Source organism: Vipera berus (genome assembly GCF_964194415.1).
Source record: "Vipera berus genome assembly, chromosome: 1".
In the NCBI taxonomy this organism is placed as follows: Eukaryota; Metazoa; Chordata; class Lepidosauria; order Squamata; family Viperidae; genus Vipera; species Vipera berus.
Genome location: NC_138202.1, coordinates 286,715,773 through 286,736,862, shown reverse-complemented (window position 1 = coordinate 286,736,862; position 21,090 = coordinate 286,715,773). Strand labels below are relative to the sequence as shown.

General features: G+C 44.0%; 2 protein-coding genes across 3 annotated transcripts in view; one reads left to right on the top strand and one right to left on the bottom strand.

Moving 5' to 3' along the window:
- MAP3K21 (mitogen-activated protein kinase kinase kinase 21) overlaps positions 1 to 5,576 on the bottom strand; it is a 52,900-nt gene extending 47,324 nt beyond the window's left edge. For both annotated transcript variants that reach the window (XM_081313897.1, XM_081313898.1), the window contains exon 1: positions 4,186 to 5,576. In XM_081313897.1, coding sequence (XP_081170023.1) covers positions 4,186 to 4,990 — 805 coding nt within the window. In that variant the 5' untranslated portion in view covers positions 4,991 to 5,576. The remainder of the gene's footprint in view (positions 1 to 4,185) is intronic.
- A 6,912-nt stretch (positions 5,577 to 12,488) lies between these two features.
- Positions 12,489 to 21,090, top strand: part of PCNX2 (pecanex 2) — a gene marked incomplete at its 5' end in the record, with an annotated part of 105,903 nt that continues 97,301 nt past the window's right edge. Inside the window, one exon of the mRNA XM_081313895.1 lies at positions 12,489 to 12,641. Within this exon, the coding sequence (XP_081170021.1) occupies positions 12,489 to 12,641 (153 nt within the window). The remainder of the gene's footprint in view (positions 12,642 to 21,090) is intronic.

Below are 21,090 nucleotides of genomic sequence, written 5' to 3'. Positions count from 1 at the left end.
CTTGCAAACAACTGTGGAGAATCATGGACCTGCTGCCCGCTTCCATCACTGTTACTTCCCACTTCCCATTCCCCACAACCATTGCCATGGGCCAGACAGGGACAGCCAAAAAGCCAGATGTGGCCTGTAGGCCATAAAGTGGCAGGTCTGGCCTTGAGGAAGCCTTTAAAAAACAACCCAAACACACTTCAGCCCTGAGATAGGAGACAATATTGGGAAGAGACCTGGCTGTCTCTTCACTGTCTCAGTCAACTGCATTTTGCAAACCAAATTACAAGGTTGCTGTTAATGTAGCCTAAATCAGTAAAATCTAGTTTTGATCTTCTTGTAAGGTCAATTTCTTGATCTGGACAACTTTAAAGCTTTGACAACAACCTTGCACTGGTGAAGTGTTCAATGGACAAGCATCTGCCATTACTCCACAGACCAACTCTTACAATGCTTTTCAGGAAATTAAGTACCACTGAAGCTACAGGATTGCTTTCATTATAAAACTTTTCAGATTAAAGTTTCAGCGTCCAGGAGCAATGCAACTTGGTTAATCAGACAAACGATATAGGTTTTGACTAATCTTTTAGCAGATTATGAGGACTATAACATGTTTCACTGACTATATTCCGGCTCTCCTGATGGTTTCTTTTAGGTTTCCCATAATTCCATTACTTTTAAACTTATTTCACTCATGGGCTATGTTGGGGTGGGGTGGGGGGAGGGGGAGGCATGTTGAAGATACATATAATATGTAGTTGTTAGATTTATATCTTGCCTTTTCTCTAGGAGTTCAAGGTGGTTTACACTCTATTTCTGCCTTAGGCAAAGGTAAAGATTCCCCCGCACATGCGTGCTAGTTGTTTCCAACTCTAGGGGCTGGTGCTCATCTCCGTTTCAAAACCAAAGAGCCAGCGCTTGTCCGAGGATGTCTCCGTAGTCATGTGGCTGGCATAACTAGACGCCAAAGGCGCACGGAACGCTGTTACCTTCCCACCGTAGTGGTCCCTATTTTTCTACTTGCATTTTTATGTGCTTTCAAACTGCTAGGTTGGCAGAAGCTGGGACGAGTAACAGGTGCTCACTCTGTTACGCGGCACTCGGGATTCGACCCACCAAACTGTCGACCTTCTGATCGACAAGCTCAGCGTCCTAACCCACTGAGCCACCGCGTCCCTTGCATTTCCGCCTTATTGAGCAATATTCTTAGTAAACCACAATTATGCTCAATTGACAAATGACATCATCATGCAAATACTGCAGCTTACGTATTTGTATTAGAAGCCAGGTTTCAAGTTGCACTCAGAGGTCTGACAAAGGTATGTAAGTCATGTCATACCCAGGGTGGCAGAGTTGCACATGTTTTGTCAACTGCCACCCCTCCCTTGTTCCTATGGGCTGGAGGGACTTAAATCATAAGTGAGCTTCCATGGCTAAGAGTGACCTTCAGTCCAAGCCCCAAACCTTAACCACTATGCTACACTGGTTCTCTTCTAAAGCCTACTTTAAAGGGATTTCCTAACTTTCTATTTCTGGGAGGATAATCTATTTTGCAATTGATGCACCTAATCAAATCAAATGAAATACATTTGGCCACTTTATAAAAGTTAGTTACATGCAGGAAGGAAGGAAAAGATGTTTTGGAGCAGATATGTGTGGGTTTGGTGCATCTGTTGATGTCTTCTTCAAAAACCTGTGGGTTTTTTTTCCCCTGAGCAAACACAGTAGCTGTGCATTCATAGGAAAATGCACATTAGGGAGTTAGGGATGCTGCAATAAGGTGGCATCCCTGATGCAAATGTCATTTTCCTGGAATTGTGGGGCTACTCTGTGAACCTAGGAAAGGTGTGACATAAGGAGGCATAAGGAGGTGCCATATGCTGCATTCACATCCCTTCTAAAGCACATTCTCCACTTTGCTTCTAAATAGCTGCATATTGCTAAGGTGCATGAATGAATGACATGAACCATCACACAGATCTATGTAAATATGCAAACGGAGCTAAATACTAATTCTTACTAATCAACAAATGCCCTACAATGTAGATTTTAACTGCTTTATAGTTTCTACAGAACCAGGCTACCATGTCTTCCTACTTTTCTAAAATTGGGACTATACATGTAATAATAGCTGCAAGAGATTTCTGTATTGATAGCTATGAATTGGATCCAGTGATCTGGATCTAAGATAAAATGTAGTTTGTCCAATTTTGATTTACTATGATATACAGTATAAGGCCAACCAACTATAGTTTATATGTGACTGAATCTAAACTTTAATTCATCTCAGTACAGTATAAGCAGAAAATTCTTGAATCCCATTTTTTCATATTGGCTGATCGGCAATATAGATTTTGTTAATCAATAAATTATCCTTTTCTCTTTGCTTCATATCTGTCAAAATCCTTTCTAGAGAAGATTTAACAGGCATGAGATGAACTAATGAACCATCAACTGCCCAGAATCACTTAGTAATCACTTAGTAAGATGGGTTGTGCCTAAATTTGATAAATAAAACTGGATCAGGACTATCCACTAATTGTTATGATTGTTCTATTGCTGACAACTGCAAGATCCTTGTCCATTTTATGGCTGGGCAGGTAGTAGAACTTGGATGACCTTGTCTAATGATAGAAACTAAACAGGTTCAGGCTTATTGTCACTCAGGAATTCCATGGCTCCTGGCTAGGGAGGGTAGTTGGAAAAACAAAGGAGCCAATGGCACATGACTTCCAAAATGCCAACAAGAATAACTACAAGAACACATTCATTAGAAATTGAGCTTGACTGAAGAGCATCTTTTATTTTTTAACCCAAATTACAGATTAGGAATAAAACAGCAGAGACAACATACCGGTAGTTACAATTACTTATTGCAGAAGTGCATCTTAGTTTTGTTTCTTTCCTATATCCTATTACTGCCTTCATTTCTGCACCTTGCATTCATTTATGTAAGAAACCAGCTATGAGGTAGGTGCTACAGCTTCCCATCCTAAATGTTTCTTCTGTCTCTTGCGATAAAAAGAATCTCATGAGTCAAATCTACTGCATTGAACTTCACCTATGGAATTGGTACATATACCATAGCTTTTATTAAAAACCTGGAAATGGATATAATACATAAGCTAAAAATGGTAGTATTGTATATAATTTTAGGGGCATTTTGTGATCATGGATATAAACATTATTATATATATTTAAAGAAATTTGTGAACAAGGGGGTGGCTTTAAAAATGAAAATAATTCATGTAAAGTTCAAGGAGTACCATTACAGAAACTAAAACACAATCAATGTTAAAAAACTTATTTTCTATAGCATCACAAACTATGAAGTACTCTAGGCCACTCTCCTTCATTGCCTTGGAAGCAGATTTTGAAATTGTTTCATCACTGAAACAAAAATTATTCCAAACAATATATGTTGGAGAATATACTGAAATAAACTTCCATTTATGTATTATTTTCTGATGTCAAGAAATGGGATATTCTTCATAAAGAACATCCTAGGTGTTGCTAACATATTGCATCAAATCAGTAATTCTAATTATCACCCTATCAATTTTGTTTTAAATTTTCTATGGTTAAAAATTGGATTAAATGCCTTAAGTTAATACTGGTGAAAAGAATGAAAACACTGCACAGTAAACTATCATTGCTTTCTTATAAAAAAAATAAAAATAACAATTCACTGAGTCAGACAGCATCACTATTTTATTCAGCTAATAATTACAACTCAAGCAACACATTAAAAATTACATAATATCAGTAGCATTACAGTCTGATTCTATTTATGACTACTCAAAATTACATGCTCTTGGGACTGACTTCTTAAAGTTTCAGGTTTAAAACTTATATGAAAAGCCAAGATTTCATAGAAGAGACTTCTTCCTGTTGCATATGAGTCATAAGAAGACTTCCATTTTTCCAAGAAACCAAACACAACTAACTATTGAAATGCTTGAGTATAACTACTGTTGTTACCAAAAGGGGAGAAAAGACGATTCAATTTGATGGAATGAACTTGCACATATTTGATAATCGAAAAATCCATTCTACTGTATAAAACGATAAGCATCTTAAATAGCACTTTTGCTATTTTATAAATAAAACGTATCACAGTACTGTTCATTATTATAATATAGAAACATGGAAAAGTATGCATAGATTGTCCTTTTAAAAAACATTCAAAGTACTTACTGTTACTTGACTTGAGATCTCTGTGAAGGATGGGGACAATGGCTTCTTCATGTAAATAAAGCATCCCTCGAGCGATTTGTACTGCCCAGTTGACTAATATATGAGGAGGAATGCGACGGCCCCAGTGGTTCCCACTAGCGGTGGGGAAAGTACCTGACAAAGCTCTATTGAGGGGTCCTCCCCTGGCAAATTCCATAACTAGGCAGAGGTTGGGCTCCTGTAAACTTACACCATGAAGTTCGATGATATTTGGATGTTTCAACATGGAAAACAATTTTGCCTCTTGCCTCACATTCTCTGCTGTGGCCATGATGTCCTCATCTGGATCCTGCCGGGCCGCTTTCACTGCAACTTCTTGGCCATTCCACATAGCTCTATAAACTTTACCAAAGCCTCCAACTCCAATAATCTCTTGTAGTTCCAGATGCTGGAAGTCAATCTCTGCTAGAGAACCCATATGGTCTTCATTATCTACAGGGTGCCCATCACCCACGGCCAGGTTTTGGGTTTGATGCCCAGTCTTCTCCAACAATCCTAACTGGGGGTGTTGGTAACAACCTAGCTGGTAGGTCACATAGTTTGCTGGGAAGATGCCAAGACGATGATGGATTTTACCTGCCCACCACCCATCATCTCCAGACACTGCTGCATCTTTAGACAAAACTTCCACCATTTCCCCTCGGCGCAAACTCAGCTCATCTTCTCCAGTGGCTTCATAGTCATACAACACAGTCCACAGTGGGCAAGAGTTGCGACTGGTCCCCAAGCTCCCTTCAGCTATTCCTTCAGAGCTCAGCAAAGCCATGGTCAAGATACAGGTACTAACCACATCTGCCTTGGCATTTGAGAACAATTAATGAAGTCGCTATTGAAGCCAACTCTTCCCTATTTTAGGCAGGCATAAAAAGTGCTAGGAAAGGAGTGAAACAAAGCGAAAAGAAAAGACACACCGGGGATCGGCGCATGAGTTGAGTGAGGAGTAGAAATCACAGTATTTGGATCAGACATTTGGAGTGTAGAAAGGTCAAAGGCAAGAAACTGTGTTATGAAAGTGATGAGAGGCAGGATAACATAAGGTGACAGTGAGGGAAAGAGTGAAGGAGTCAGAGAAAGAAAACACAACCCAGATGCATAGAAGAGTTCGGGGTGGGGGGGTGGGGAAAGGACCGGTGGCAAAGCAGGAAGTGAAAAGTGTGTTCGGGATAAATGGGATCAAGGCAAAGAAAGTTTGCGTGGAGTGGTTTACAGAGCCAGGAAAAAAAAAATCCGAAGGCCCGAGAGAAGAAGGAAAGAAGCAAGCAGAATTAAGGCGGAGATAGAATGGGGAAATGAAGTGAGGGACGCGGGGGAGAAGCAGGGGGAGACCCCAGAGAAGCGGCGATTGCAAAGGGATGCAGTCCCAGGGGGCCCAGGTGAGCGAAGGGAGCCACGCAAGGAACGAGAAGCGGAGACGGGCGATGGGAGAAGAAGCAGGTAAACAGGTAAAGCGCTCGCGGGGAAACGGAGACTGCGGGCGATCCGGGACGGCCTCAGCGGCTACAGGCAACGCCAACGCCTCCGCCGCCACGGCCGATCCAGCGCTTCTCCCGGGTCTTCTCAGCAAACTTTTCTGCCGCCCAGAGCAGCTCCCGAACAACTTAGTGGCTGGCCTGGATTGGACGGCCGAGAGCACGTGACGTCGAGGCCAGGCTCTGGGTGCGGGTCAAAGAGTGAAGTCGTGCAGGTGCGTGTCTGGCTGTGGTCGTGGGGGTTGTTGCCCTGTCACGGATGGCGCCGGTGCCAAGCAGCAAACTCCCGGGCGCCCTCGGGAAAGGAAGGGTCGTCGCCAGAAGCAGAGACGCAGCAAGGCGGAAGGGGCGGTGGCAACGCTGTTGCAACTCGTTGCGCGCTCTTAGCCGCGCGCGCCCTTATCAAATGGAACTGGGGAAGGGCAGGTTGCGATGAATGGGACGGCGGGGTGTGCTTGGGATAGCCGTGGAAACAATATTCTAAGACTGCCTTGTTTTAAGCCTTGACCCAATGCCGGGTTTTGTTTGTTATCAGCCACTAGGCACTCTTTGAACGATGATTACTAGTTCTGTAATTCTGATTACACTCTCCCCAAATATCTGAAAAAGTTGTATCAAATGGAAAAGTGTTTAGATCCGCATCTGGAATATCCAGCAGGTACTTACAGGCACCATTTTCCCACTGATATTTGCCAGGATCCTTGACCTGCATTTTGAATATATTCCTATCTGTGTCCACCAGCTCTCAAAGTTTGGGGTCTCCCTGCTCCAGATGTTGATGAACTGCAGTTTGGGGTCTCCCTGCTCCAGATGTTGATGAACTCCCTGCTCCAGATGTTGATGAACTGACCATGCTGGCTGAAATTCTTGAAATTGACTTTTAGCAACCAAGCAGTCGCCCACTCCTTGGACTACAACTGGTCATAATACTGTACAAAAAAATGCCTTGTATTTTTACAATGCATCGAATTGTGCAAATTGTGAGCTATAGTAAAAAAATTGTATTTCCTTTACACTAATCATACAACAAACAAGGTATGTTTATTTTCTGCAATCAGTTTTTCCCCATTCTGGGCTCAATGGGGGGGTCTTAAAATGAGCACAGGACTGCAACCAAATAAGTGTATATCGTAACAATAGTAACAATCATTGGCTGGAGTAGCCATTTTAGATTATTTATGTTGGGTATTAGTACCCAACAGGATACATGGACAATGCACAACTGACTCCATAGCTCTTAAGTCAATCTAAATTTAAAATGTTATATCAGTCCTAGTCTAAAGTACGATTCCACTATCAATCTAGTGTGATATTACAATCTCAGATGTGTCAGTTCTGCAACAGCAGAACTATTCAAACAGATACCTGTTCAGAAGGAAGTCCCATTGAGCCTAAGGGAAGGTGCTTATTCCCAAGTAAGTAGGAAATGGCTGGGTGCTTAGCATGCTCTTTTTCTAAGAAAATGCAGTTGGATTAGGATTTTGAAATACTGTAGAGAAAACTCTGGCTACTGAGCTAATTTACTAGGATTGTGATCTGGAAGGAACTATATAATCTCTGTCCTTCCTGTCTAGCCATTTAAATGTTAGTAACCTCTCTTGTTTGGCAGTTTGTATTCTTTGAAGGCCAAATTCATGCAGAGAAACACACTGACGGAGAAAACTAAATCGTGCCAGCTTCAATTGTTCATTAAGGACTATTATCTTGAAGTTTCTTGTTTCAGCTGGGGCTCACCAAGGAGCTTTGTCTCACTAGGGTACCAGGTAGCATTGTGAATCAGTGTTTAGGGAGGAATAAATAGCCCCACAATTATGTTTAAATATGAGTTAGCTCTCTGCTCAAGATAGAATTATATTCATAGTATCATGTCTGAATATTTGTACTTCCCTATAGTAGTCAGAAGGGACGCGGTGGCTCAGTGAGTTAGGACACTGAGCTTGTCGATTAGAAGGTCGGCAGTTTGGCGGGTCGAATCCCAAGTGCCGCGTAACAGAGTGAGCGCCTGTTACTCATCCCAGCTTCTGCCAACCTAGCATTTCGAAAGCATGTAAAAAAATGCAAGTTACCTTACCACTACGGTGGTAAGGTAACAGTGTTCCGTGCGCCTTTGGCGTCTAGTCATGCCGGCCACATGACCACAGAGACGTCCTCGGACGAGCGCTGGCTCTTCGGCTTTGAAACGGAGATGAGCACCGCCCCCTAGAGTTGGAAACAACTAGCATGCATGTGCGGAGGAACCTTTACCTTATAGTAGTCAGAAGGTTAAGTCATGGCAATTGGACTATTTTTTGTTAGCTCCAGACGTTTCTTCTGCTCATCCAAGCAGCTTCATCAGTAAGAGCAAATCAGTTAGGCAGGGAATCGTTGGAATGTACCAATTATTGCCACATTAACCTCAGGGTTTTCCTCTCCAAAATGTATTGCAATATGTGGATGAAGAGTCTCAGTCATCCAGGCAAAGATGTCAGAAGGCTGAATCATGGCAACTGGACTTTATTTATTTATTTGCCTATGGAGTATTCCCTTATCCATCTTCAGATAGACCAAATACTTATACAGTACAGAACTGTCATAATTACAGATCTGAATTAAATTCTTCAGTATTGGTTTAGTAACAATCAACTGTTAAGCAAACCAACTCTCCTTAGTTTTTAGGCTATTGTTCAGCTAGCATTTTTGACTCTTCTTTTGTCCTTCATTATCATATAGCAGGTGCCATAGGAGTGCAGTGTCAAGTCTCCCATTGACTCACCCTCATCCATTGCGATTCATATGGGTCATAAGAACAATAACCTCTAGATTGCTACTTGCGCCTTTTTTATCTGTCCTCCACATTCTTTTCATTCCCTTACCATTTTAAGATTGTTAGTAGGGATTATCTATGGAGATTTTCAGTCATCCAGGTCATGGTTGTCACAAAGGTGCCTATTCAAAAGGCAACTGGACGTTCTTTGTTTTTCCTTGAAGAAGCTTCTTGGATGAGAAGTGAAACATCTTCAGGGAAAAAGGCAGGGCAATTGTCTTTTGAAAAAGCACCTTTGGATTAGTAGGGACTACTTTTTTTTAACAATTGGCAAAATGTGAACAGATTTGGAAGTAATACTCATGCAGACTCTAATCTTTATAATAGGAATTATCTTGCATGCATATTACAATGTCTTACAGATGTTTCTTTTTAGCATCCTTGGAAAATTTCTCCAAGGTTAGTTGCTTTGGCAATGAAAAGTGGCCACATGGCATCTTAGCTTTATAATGACTGTACTACAGATATGAAAACAGGCTAGCCGCTAGCCCAAGCACACCACCAGAGTAGCCCTTGGACTACCTTTCCTTTTTCAATGATTTATAAAAGAGGAAAATAGTAGTAATTCCTAAAATGAACCTTCACAAATTGCAAAGCACATCAGCTTTTTATGAATGGTGAAAAGCAAAACATGAACAACAGAGGAGCTCACATTACAAATATTTTAAATGAATTTGTGGGGAGATAGTTATACAAAACTGTTCAGTTGAAACTTGGCTTCCCCTCTATATTCCACTATAATCAGAATGGTATAATATTGGATGATGCAATAGGCAATCTTTTAGAGGATAAGCCTGATGGCAAGAATTGTTTTATTATTCATCTTTCATTTGCAAAGACCTTCCTTTTCTTGGCTGAGGAAGTGAAGCTTTTCAAAAAGGAATTAATAAAGTGTTAAAATTTCCACTAATAGTGTGTAAGATCTTCAGGAATCCATAGATTGGACATCAGTTGTGCTGGAGACCTGAAGCTTGGATGGGAAGAGATGATGGTGAACATACATCCGCAGATCTCTATTTTGTAGAAGCAAATAGACTTGAACCTAGCATGAAGATGGGGTTCAAATCTTGAAAAATTTAAAAACCTGTACAGATTTATTTATTTAGCATATGTCATATCATACATGGACTAGCAATATGCATTTCATCTAGATTTTCATCTAGATTAATAAAACACAATAAAATATATATTTTTTAAAAAAAAAATCTATGTTCAAATACCAATGTCTAGGCCATCTAACCATTGAAGCACAGCATCGTTTATATGCCTTCATCTTACAACCAGTCACAATGTGATCTTCAGTTTGATGTGGGACCTCACAGTCACACTGAGGGGAGGATTCTGTGTTCCATTTATACAATGAGTCCCAGCAGACACCATGTGAAGTGCGAATCCTATTCAGGATTGTCCATTGCTGGCATGGTAGTTCAAAGCCTGGCACTTTTCATGGGGTCATTTATATGCCTTCCTATGTCTGGACGTTCAGCAACCCATTTGGCTTTTCATTGGGAATCGATGCTAAAGTTGTTGAGCAGATATTGTGCAGGTGCCAGTGGAGACTTTCTGGATTTAAGTCAACTGGTTGATAAATGAGGTAGGAGTGAGTTGTTCAGAAAGAAGAAGCAGGCACACTTGCAACAGATTTAAGTAAAATAATTATTTCAAAGATGAGCCATATGGTGAAAAGCTCATCTAAAAAAAATGACTAACCACTGGAGAAGATCCAAACAACATTATTTCTTTGCTGGTTCTAGTCTGTGACACAGTGTGTAGATCAAAGCGAATGTGAGCATATATGTACTCTATATCCAAAGGAGACCCCAACAGAATTGCTTTACAAGCAATAAAGATATGAGGCTGTTCTAAAGCAGGCATGGGTATCATTCTAGTAGATCATTCAGTTACAAGCACATTCTTTGGGATGCAACAAAGTAGCTTTGGGCTACGAGGGGTGTGAGTTACTCCAACAAGCTGACCTTGTTAGGGAAGAAGTGAGAGAGAAGGAAGCAGAGCAATATACATTTTTTAAATATGTTGCCTTTGGTTTAGTCATAATATTGTGTTTAATAAATTGGCATCATAATAAGAATTTGCTACTTAAAGGAGCCATGAAAGAAATACAATTAAAAGCATACATGTAATAGCATATACAAAAATGGGTTATATAATGGTGTAATTTAAGACATGTTCTTAATTCCAAATCGCCAAAGACACCAAGAAGGGACAGGACTGCATATTGCTAAAACTATAACACTCTTTTCAAATTTTAAACACAGCAGGGAAGAGAAGACTTACACATTAAAACACTGGAAACTAAAGCTGTGTGTTGGACATATTAACTCGAGCAGTTATCCTAGCTGTTTAATTGGCTGAAAACCTTTTCAATGGCACCTCCTAGTGGTGGATTGGAAGGACATAAAACCAGCATGGCTTGACTTTGTAGTTCTTTGCTTTTAAAATCCATTTCCCACACAAACGTGAAAGTTAAGGACTCTGCTTTGCATTGCCTTCGCGATTCGTAATTTTCGTGCAGGGTTTAGTGCAGTCTTTATACAGTTAATATAGATACCTCAATAGGTAACTTAAGCTGACTTCGCTGGTTCTTATTTTTTTAATTACGGTATCCAGCGAGGAGTCTCCTTGTTTCTCCCAACGCGAGAGCAGTTAAAACGGGCCTCTGCATTTTCAGAAACGGGAGAAGAGTTATTGTTTTGCTCCGGGGCGTAAGTTGCAATTCGACACCTGCAAGACTCAGCGCTGACTCTCACTCGGCGCGCAAATTCCGTCGTTATAACTTTGGGATTGTTTTGTAGGAGTGTTGTTTCTTCCCCCCATTATCTATACCCAACAGAATAACAGAACTGGAAAGAACATTGGAGGTCTTCTAGTCCAACCCAAGATTTCGGGAAAACCTGAGTATAACACTATCGCACAACTCTTCCTTTTCTTTCGTCTCCCCGCCCCGCCCCTCTCACGGAGTAACGTAGTAACCCTTCCACTACATACAGCAGGGCTGTCCAATCTTGGCAACTTTAAGACTTGAGGACTTCAACTCCCAGAATTCTCCAGCCAACATGGCTGGCTGGGGAATTCTAGGAATTGAAGTCCACAGGACTTAAAGTTGCCAAGATTGGACATCCCTACAGCTTTCTGGGCTTGCTGGAGTGCTGAGAGTTGAATGGCACCTCCCGTGTAATTTGGCCACAGTACGGAAGTGGTTTGCCACTGCCGTCTTCAGGCATGCTTATGATTTCCCAGTCGAGTCTCAGATTCTGGAGTTCCCTGGCAGTTTCTCCTGAAGTCTGATCCTAGTTTAGTTTCCTGTTCCAAACCAATTTAGCCTACCGTACTGAGGTAGAGGCAGGCTTGCTTTCTAGCTGTTACTAATTTTCTCAATTAGGCGGAGGTGGAGAGGGAGAAATGCTATCTCTGGGGAGAAGACTTGAGCTGAACCCATTCTAGGGAGGTACATCTGCGGACGGGAGCTGAAAAGATCCGAGAGGGAGAAAGGACTGGGTAGAGCTGTTCTCCAAGCTGGCGCCCTCCAGTAACCGTGTGCCGGGGAATGATGGGATTTGCAGCTCAACACACACGCGAAACGTATGTTAATGGGTACAGTTAAGGGCTGTAAATTATTAGCAAGGAAACGGGACACAAAACACAGAAGGGGAAATACGTTTCAGTCACGGAATGCGCTTCAACCATAGCGACGTGTTGTTCCCCCGCATCAGCGTAATCTGTCTTTAGAAAGATGGAGGGCGGAGTCGAGAAGGGCACCGCCTTTGCTTTTTGCATCCTTGGGTGGCAGGAGACACGGTTGGTGGATTGGGCTCCCCGCAGCATGATGGGAAAATCCTTCTAGCATCCGGCATGGAGGTTGGGGTGATGCCCGGCGCTGAGAAGCATCTTCCCAGGGGGAGCCACCGCTCCCGCCGCCCCAAGCAACGGCAAGGAGATTGAGCCCGGCGGCCTTTTTCGTGCACGACTTGACGATGGTATCCCAAGCAGTGCAGCTGCTCCGGCAGGGAGTATGGGCGGCGTTGACCGGAGGTTGGTACCACGATCCGGAGCAAAGTAAATTCACTAACAGCTGCCATCTCTACCTCTGGCTGTTCTTGCTGCTGCTGCCCATGGCGCTGCACTTGGTGAGTCTGATCGGCCGGCGGGAGATCTGGGCACGCAGGGAAGAAGAGGATGAGGGGCCCAATGGTAGGCCTCTGATCTGGGGAAAGAGGCACATGTTGCCTTCTTATCTGTTGCCATATACAGATCGAGGACGTGACAAATCACTGGATGTAGAGGAAAGGTGTAAGACTTGTGGACTTCAACTCCCAGCTTGCTGGCTGAGGAATTCTGGGAGTTGAAGTCCACAAGTCTTAAAGTTGCCAAGGTTGAGGTGTAAGGGGTGGATTTAAGAGACAAAACACAGTGGCCAGAAAAGGGATCTGGAAAGTTTATCAGCTGTGATGGCTTTATTTTTAATTGTAATAAAAATATTTCTGACCCTTCTTACAGAACTTTGAATTGATTCTGCTTTGCTCCCACAGCAAGTCTCAAACACCAAATATATATTTTTTTTCTTCAGATCCTGTGCGGACTAACAAAAATTAAACTGGGTATATAAAGAGTTAATGGGTAATTCTCTCAGTCTTGGGTATACAGTACCTAAGGTCTGATTTACAATGTTAACACACAAAGTAAAGTTTCTTTCATCTACACATGCATGCATGCATGCTATTTTTGGAGAGTTAAAAAGTTAAATATGAAATAAATACAAAACTTAGTATCTTAACATTAAAGAAAAATGATAATATGAGTGGCATATTGATTTATAATCTCTAATCCACTTGCCAGCCATGAATTCTGTTGTGTAGTGAGTTCTTTGTAGGCAGTAAGCGAGACGAGAGGTTGCAAACAGGAACATTGCTTTATTGAGGCAACAGGAACAGAACTGAATCAGAGGCTTCTGCGCAGCTACTTATACAGTTGGCCACTAGGTGGCAGCCAATAGGTTTAAAGGAACCCATTCCCACCCCAAATCATCCAGTGATCTTCTTGGAGACAGCACGTCTGGCAAGTCAGTGGCAAGTCAGTGACCGTTACACAAACACACCAATTGAGCAACCTTAAGCAACATTCAAACAGACACGTGAAACAGTTCAAGTAAAATCCCAATACATTACACCTCTCCCACCTAGAAGGTACACACTTTATTAATATTATTTAAGAATAAAGTCTTGTAGATATGGTGGTGGTCTGCGCAACCTTGCAGACCATCTGGGGGACCCAGGCAAACCCCGGTCTACCAGCTTGCCCACCAGGCTGGGTAGACCAGGGCTCACAAGTTCACAAGAGTCTGATTGACTCGAGTCTCTTTGGCTGGCCATTCCAGGTCTGCCCAAACCAAAGGCCAAAGAAGAAGCAGAGTCAGCGCAGTTGCTGCCTTGTTTGGGTTGACTTACTCTTTCTGGAGACCCATGTTGTACTCCCAGACTTTGTCCATCTACGACCACCTCCCCGTTGTACTGACTGGTTGAGTCCTCAGAGTGTGTCAACTGCCCTGCTTGGCTGCCAGCTGCTTGCTCTATTTGCAGACCTGTCATGAGGTCCTCGCTTAGTGGTCGTTCTGCAAAATGCTTCCACAGCTGATCAATATGGCAGTGAACGACTCGCCCCCCCCATCCAAGGTTACTGAGATTTTGACAGTTTTACCCGGCACCAAGTTCCCATGCCCATAGTTTCGGGCCCACACCCCATCACCCACTTGAAACCCCCTTGGAGCCTTTGGGCGTGCGGTGTTTGCTGCTACCCGGTCAGGATGCAACCTGTCCAGTTTCGTGATTAATTTCTTCCCCAGCAAAGCTCTGCTGGGCTCTTGCCCATTGCTGTGCAAGGCGTACTGTGCTGGTAAAGCAAAAAATCATCCAGTCTGTGGTGCCAATCTCCGGTCACAATGCACTTGGGTGACTCCTTTGTCGTGTGCACCATTTGTTTAGCCTGCCTGTTAGTCAAGGGGTGAAAGGGAGCCGATGTTGCATGCCTTACGAGGATAGTCCTCAAGAAGGCCTGAAACTCTGCCGCTGTGAACTGGGCCCCGTTGTCCAAGACTATGACATCCGGTAGCCTGTGTTTGGCAAAAAGCTTTCTAATCACCTGGATGGTCCTAGCATTAGTCATAGTTGCTGTAGGAATTACTTCCAACCATTTAGAGTGGCTGTCGACCACTATCAAAAATAGCTGTCCCTGAAAGGGCCCAGCGAAGTCAATGTGAATAGTTGACCACGGTGTATGAGTTTCCTCCCATCTGTGGACAGGAGCATGTGGCATCTCTGGTCTGGACTGTTAACACGTGTAACACCTGTGTCCCTGGGCCTCAATAGCCTTATCTAACCCTGGCCACCATAGGTAGCTCCGTGTCAATGCCTTCATCCGGAATATGCCCAGATGGCCCTCATGCAGAGACTGAAGCACATGGTGCCTTAATGAACTGGGGACAATAATCCTGCTCCCCCATAAAATGCAGCCTTTGTGAGTTGAAAGCTCATGTCTATGTGTGAAGTCCCCTTCATGGATTACTGCCTTGTCGTGGCGAAGGGGCTTGCGTAATTCAAGGAAGCAATGAGCTATGCCGTGCAGGGCCACCCAAGACGGACAGGTCATAGCCGAGAGTTCTGACAAAACGTGATCCACTGGAGAAGGAAATGGCAACCCACTCCAGTATCTTTGCCATGAAAACCCTATGGACAGTACCAAAAGGCAAAACGATATGACGCTGGAAGATGAGCCCCTCAGGTCGGAAGGCGTCCAATATGCTACTGGGGAAGAGCAGAGGGCTAGTACTAGTAGCGCCAGAAAGAATGAAGCGACTGGGCCAAAGCCGAAAGGACGCTCAGCTGTGGATGTGTCTGGTGGTGAAAGGAAAGTCCGATGCTGTAAAGATTTTTTCTCCATAGGAACCTGGAATGTAAGATCCATGAATCAAGGAAAGCTGGACGTGGTCAAACAAGAGATGACAAGACTGAACATCGACATCTTAGGTATCAGCGAACTAAAATGGACAGGAATGGGTGAATTTAATTCAGATGACCATCAGGTATACTACTGCGGGCAAGAATCCCTCAGAAGAAATGGAGTAGCCTTCATAGTCAATAAAAGAGTAGGAAAAGCAATACTGGGATACAATCCTCAAAATGACAGAATGATCTCAGTTCGAATCCAAGGCAAACCATTCAATATCACAGTAGTCCAAGTCTATGCCCCAACCACCAGTGCTGAAGAGGATGAAATTGACCAGTTCTATGAAGCTCTACAGCACCTTATAGAACTAACACCAAAAAATGATGTTCTTATCATCATGGGGGATTGGAATGCTAAAGTAGGAAGCCAAAAGATAACCGGAATAACAGGCAAGTTTGGCCTTGGAATGCAAAATGAAGCAGGGCACAGGCTGATAGAATTCTGTCAAGAGAATACAATGGTCATAGCAAACACTCTTTTCCAACAACCCAAGAGACGGCTCTACACATGGACATCACCAGACGGTCAACACAGAAATCAGATTGACTATATGCTCTGCAGCCAAAGATGGAGAAGCTCTATACAGTCAATAAAAACAAGACCAGGAGCTGACTGTGGCTCAGGCCATGAGCTTCTCCTTGCAAAGTTTAGGCTTAAACTGAAGAAAGTAGGGAAAAGCACTAGGCCACTGAGGTATGAATTAAATCATATCCCTGTTGAATATACAGTAGAGGTGACAAATAGATTTAAGGAATTAGATCTGATAGACAGAGTGCCTGAAGAACTATGGACGGAGGTTCGCGACATTGTACAACAGGTAGCAACCAAAACCATCCCAAAGAAAAAGAAATGCAAGAAAGCAAAATGGCTGTCTGAGGAAGCTTTGCAAATAGCTGAGAAAAGGAGGGAAGCGAAAGGCAAGGGAGAAAAAGAAAGATACGCCCAATTGAATGCAGAATTCCAGAGAATAGCTAGAAGAGATAAGAATGCCTTCTTAAATGAACAGTGCAAAGAAATAGAAGAAAACAATAGAATAGGGAGGACCAGAGATCTTTTCAAAAAAATTGGCGAGATGAAGGGAACGTTTAATGCAAAAATGGGCATGATAAAGGACCAAAATGGCAGGGACCTAACAGAGGCAGAAGAGATTAAGAAGAGGTGGCAAAATTACACAGAAGAACTATACAAGAATGAGCTTAATGTCCCTGATAATCACAATGAGGTGGTCACTGACCTCGAGCCAGACATCCTAGAATGTGAAGTGAAGTGGGCCTTAGAAAAGCTGAGCAACAACAAAGCTAGTGGAGGTGACAGTATTCCAGCTGAGCTATTCAAAATCTTAAAAGACAATGCAGTAAAAGTGCTACACTCAATTTGCCAGCAAATTTGGAAAACTCAACAGTGGCCACAGGATTGGAAAAGATCAGTTTACATTCCAATTCCAAAGAAAGGCAGTGCCAAAGAATGTTCAAACTATCGCACCATTGCACTCATTTCTCATGCTAGTAAAGTCATGCTTAAAATCCTACAAGCTAGACTTCAGCAGTATGTGGATCGAGAACTACCAGAAGTACAGGCCGGATTTCGAAGAGGCAGAGGAACTAGAGATCAAATTGCCAACATACGCTGGATCATGGAGAAAGCTAGGGAGTTCCAGAAAAACATCTATTTCTGCTTCATTGACTATGCTAAAGCCTTTGATTGTGTGGATCATAACAAACTGTGGCAAGTTCTTAAAGAGATGGGAGTACCAGACCATCTTATTTGTCTCTTGAGAAACCTATATGCGGGCCAAGAAGCAACAGTGAGAACTGGACACGGAACCACTGATTGGTTCAAAATTGGGAAAGGAGTCCGGCAAGGCTGTATACTGTCGCCCTGCCTATTTAACTTATATGCAGAGCACATCATGAGAAAGGCAGGGTTAGATGAATCAAAAGTTGGAATTAAGATTGCCGGAAGAAATATCAACAACCTAAGATACGCAGATGATACCACTCTAATGGCAGAAGAAGGAGAGTGCAAAACTTGGGTTGAAACTTAACATTAAGAAAACCAAGATCATGGCATCCGGCCCTCTCAATTCCTGGCAAATAGATGGGGAAGAAATGGAGGTAGTGACAGATTTTATTTTCCTGGGCTCCAAGATCACTGCAGATGGGGACTGTAGCCAAGAAATTAAAAGACGCTTGCTCCTCGGGAGGAAAGCCATGGCAAATCTAGACAGCACACTAAAAAGCAGAGACATCACGCTGTCAACAAAAGTGCGTATAGTCAAGGCTATGGTCTTCCCAGTTGCAATGTATGGCAGTGAAAGTTGGACCATAAGAAAGGCTGAGCGCCAAAGAATTGAGGCCTTTGAACTATGGTGCTGGAGAAGACTCCTGCGAGTCCCTTGGACTGCAAGGCGATCAAACCGGTCAGTCCTAGAGGAGATCAATCCTGACTGCTCTTTAGAAGGCCAGATCCTGAAATTGAAACTCAAATACTTTGGCCACCTGATGAGAAGGAAGGACTCACTGGAGAAGAGCCTAATGCTGGGAAAGATTGAGGGCAATAGAAGAAGGGGACGACAGAGAATGAGGTGGCTGGATGGAGTCACTGAAGCAGTAGGCGTGAGCTTAAATGGACTCCAGAAGATGGTAGAGGACAGGAAGGCCTGGAGGAACGTTGTCCATAGGGTCGCGATGGGTCGGACACGACTTCGCAGCTAACAACAACAACAATGTGTGAAGTAGCTCTGGAACTCTGGTCCAGGGCTATTTTCAAGCCACCCTGTGTGAATCCATGACAAGACTCTACTTAAAACCTTGTCTGCAGCAGTTTCTGCAGCAACATCCCCAGCATGGAGGGGAAATTCAGGCAAATCCTGAATTGACAAAATGCGAGCTGCTGGAGCCGGATCTGGCTCTACCTGTGGCAATGGCAGCTTGCTAAGGCTGTCTGCATGGCCCATGTCTTTGCCAGGTTTATGAACCAGCCTGTAGCTGTAGGCTGACATAAAAATGGACCATCTTAACATTCTAGGGGACAGTATTTGAGGCGTCTGCCTATCTGTAGTAAATAACTCCAACAGTGGCTTGTGGTCAGTAAAGACCATGATTTCCCTGCCATACAAGTAATCATGGAATTTCTTCACCCCAGCCACAATGGCCAAGGCCTCTTTGTCAATCTGAGTGTAATTGCACTCAGCTGAGGACAAAGTCCTTGAATAATAGGTAATGGGGACTTGAGTCCCATTACTTGAAAAATGGCTTAGAACAGTCCCCACCCCATAAGGGGATGTGTCACATGCAATGCATACAGGCAATCTTTCATTAAAGTGCGTAAGCACTGAATTGGAGGACAGTAGTGATTTTACTGCCTTAAAGCTGTTTTCGTGAACTTTGGTCCACTTCCATGGGGTATTTTTGTCTAAGAGCTGGTGTAACAGCTCTGCCACTGCGGCCTTGTTAGGAAGGAACGCATGGTAAAAATTAAGGAGACCCAGGAATTCCTGAAGCTCTTCTTTTGACCTGGAGCTTGGTGCCAGCTGAATGGCCTTCAGCTTGGACTCTGCAGGGTGGATGCCTTCAGCATCAATACGGAATCCCAGGAACTCAGTGGAAGGGACCCCAATGTTATATTTGTTCCTTTTCAATTTAAGTCCTGCTGCGCAGAACCGTTGAAGGACGGCTTTGAGCCTTCTTGCAAGCATCTCAGTGGACTCACCGGTGATGAGCACGTCGTCGAAATAGGGGCAAACCCCTGGAATGCCCTTGAGCGTACATTCCATAACTCCTTGAAAAATTCCTGGGGCTATGCTAACCCCAAATTGAAGGCGTTTGACTTTAAAAGTCCCCCTGTGTGTCACAATTGCTTATGCAGCCGCTGTGGCCTCGTCCATAGGTAACTGCTGATAGGCCTGTGGCAAATCTAACTTAGCAAACATGGTACCCCCTTGCAGCGATGCCAAGATGTGGTAACAACTGGCACCAGGTACATGTGCTGCTTAAGTTCCCGATTTATGGTGCACTTGTAATCAGTGCAAATCCTGACCTCCCTGTTGGCCTTAAGTGGCGTGACAATGGGAGTCTCCCACTCACCCCTATCTATGTGCTGTAGTACCCCCTGACTGACTAGCTTGTCCAGCTCTGCATCGATTTTGTGTTTTAGTGCAAATGGCACTCTACAGGGTTTGATCCTAATAGGCATTATGGCAGGATCAAGTTTAAAGGCTATCGGAGGGCCCTTGTACTCTCCCAGGCTTGTTGCAAAAACATCTGTGAACTCTTTGCATACTGATGCCAAGTTTGCCACTTGTGTCCGGTGGATCCCGGTTACTTGAATGCCCAGAGTATCAAACCAATGAAGCCCTATTAAGCTCATTCTCTGGCCCTCCACCACAATCATATCTAGGACCCCTGAAAATCCCTTGAATTTGACGGCCAAGGTGGCCTCGCCTTTGACGGCTACTCAGGAATTTTGGAGGTCAGTCAGAATGATGTCGGATGGCCTAAGCTTGGCCCACCTCTTGCTGTGGTTGCACACGAACCGGAAAGTCTCCAGGGAAATGATGGATACAGCTGAACCAGTGTCCAGTTCCATCCTGCAAGGTACGCCTTGCAACTCGACTTGAAGCCGAAGTTTGGGCTTAAGGGGACAGCGAGCTCCCGTGCGGCAAACACTCTGACGACAGGAACAAAACCCTACTCTATGCTGTCCCAGGGCCCCGGTACCTCTCCTGATCGGATCGTCCAATTGGTGGTCCTTCTGGTGACCTCTACAGACTGATGCAATGTGGCCGGTTTTCCCGCAGGCCCGACGTGTGGCTGTCTGGAACTGGCAGTCTACTTGTTGGTGGCGGCCACCACAGCCCGAACACCGAGGTAAAGGAACTGCCTTGTAAGGGGGCTTCAGTTCCTTGTCATGGTGCCGTTGGATCTTGTCAACTTCGTGGTCGAAGTCGACGTCTTCAGGAAGTTCGGCGTCCTCGTGGTGGATGGCTTCCTTGTGAGGAGTGCTTTTGGCAGGCCGCAAGACCTTCACTGCTCCACCAGTGGCTTCGTCCGCCATGACTTCTTTTAAGGCTTCCTGGAGTGAGAGAGTCTCTTTTGCAAAAAGTTTCTGTTGCAGGTCTCTGCTCCTTAGTCCACAGAGAAGTCAGTCTCGAAGTCTTTCTTCCAAGTCTGAAAATTGGCACAGGCGCGAAGCTTGTCTCAACGCCGCGATGAATTCTGTGGCTGTCTCGCCAGGTTGTTGAACTTGTTGTTCGAAGGCATGCCTCCACGCTATCACCGACAGCTTGGGCTGGAAATGGTCGCCGAGCCATTTCTTCAGGTCCACGTAAGTAACGGACTCCAGCTGCGCCAGTGTGACTAAGTTCTCCCCAATGTCGAATGTTGCAGACCCGCAGACACAGAGGAGTGTTGCAGCCTTCAGGCCATCTTCGGCAACTTGGTTGGCACGGAGGTAGTTCTCTACTCTTGTGATGTAGGATGACCATCTTTCTGGGTGAGTGACATCAAATTCCTCAAGCTTTCCAACTTTCACCATCGTGGGAAAGCCTTCGCAGCTCGTGCCTCTCGTTGCCTTTTC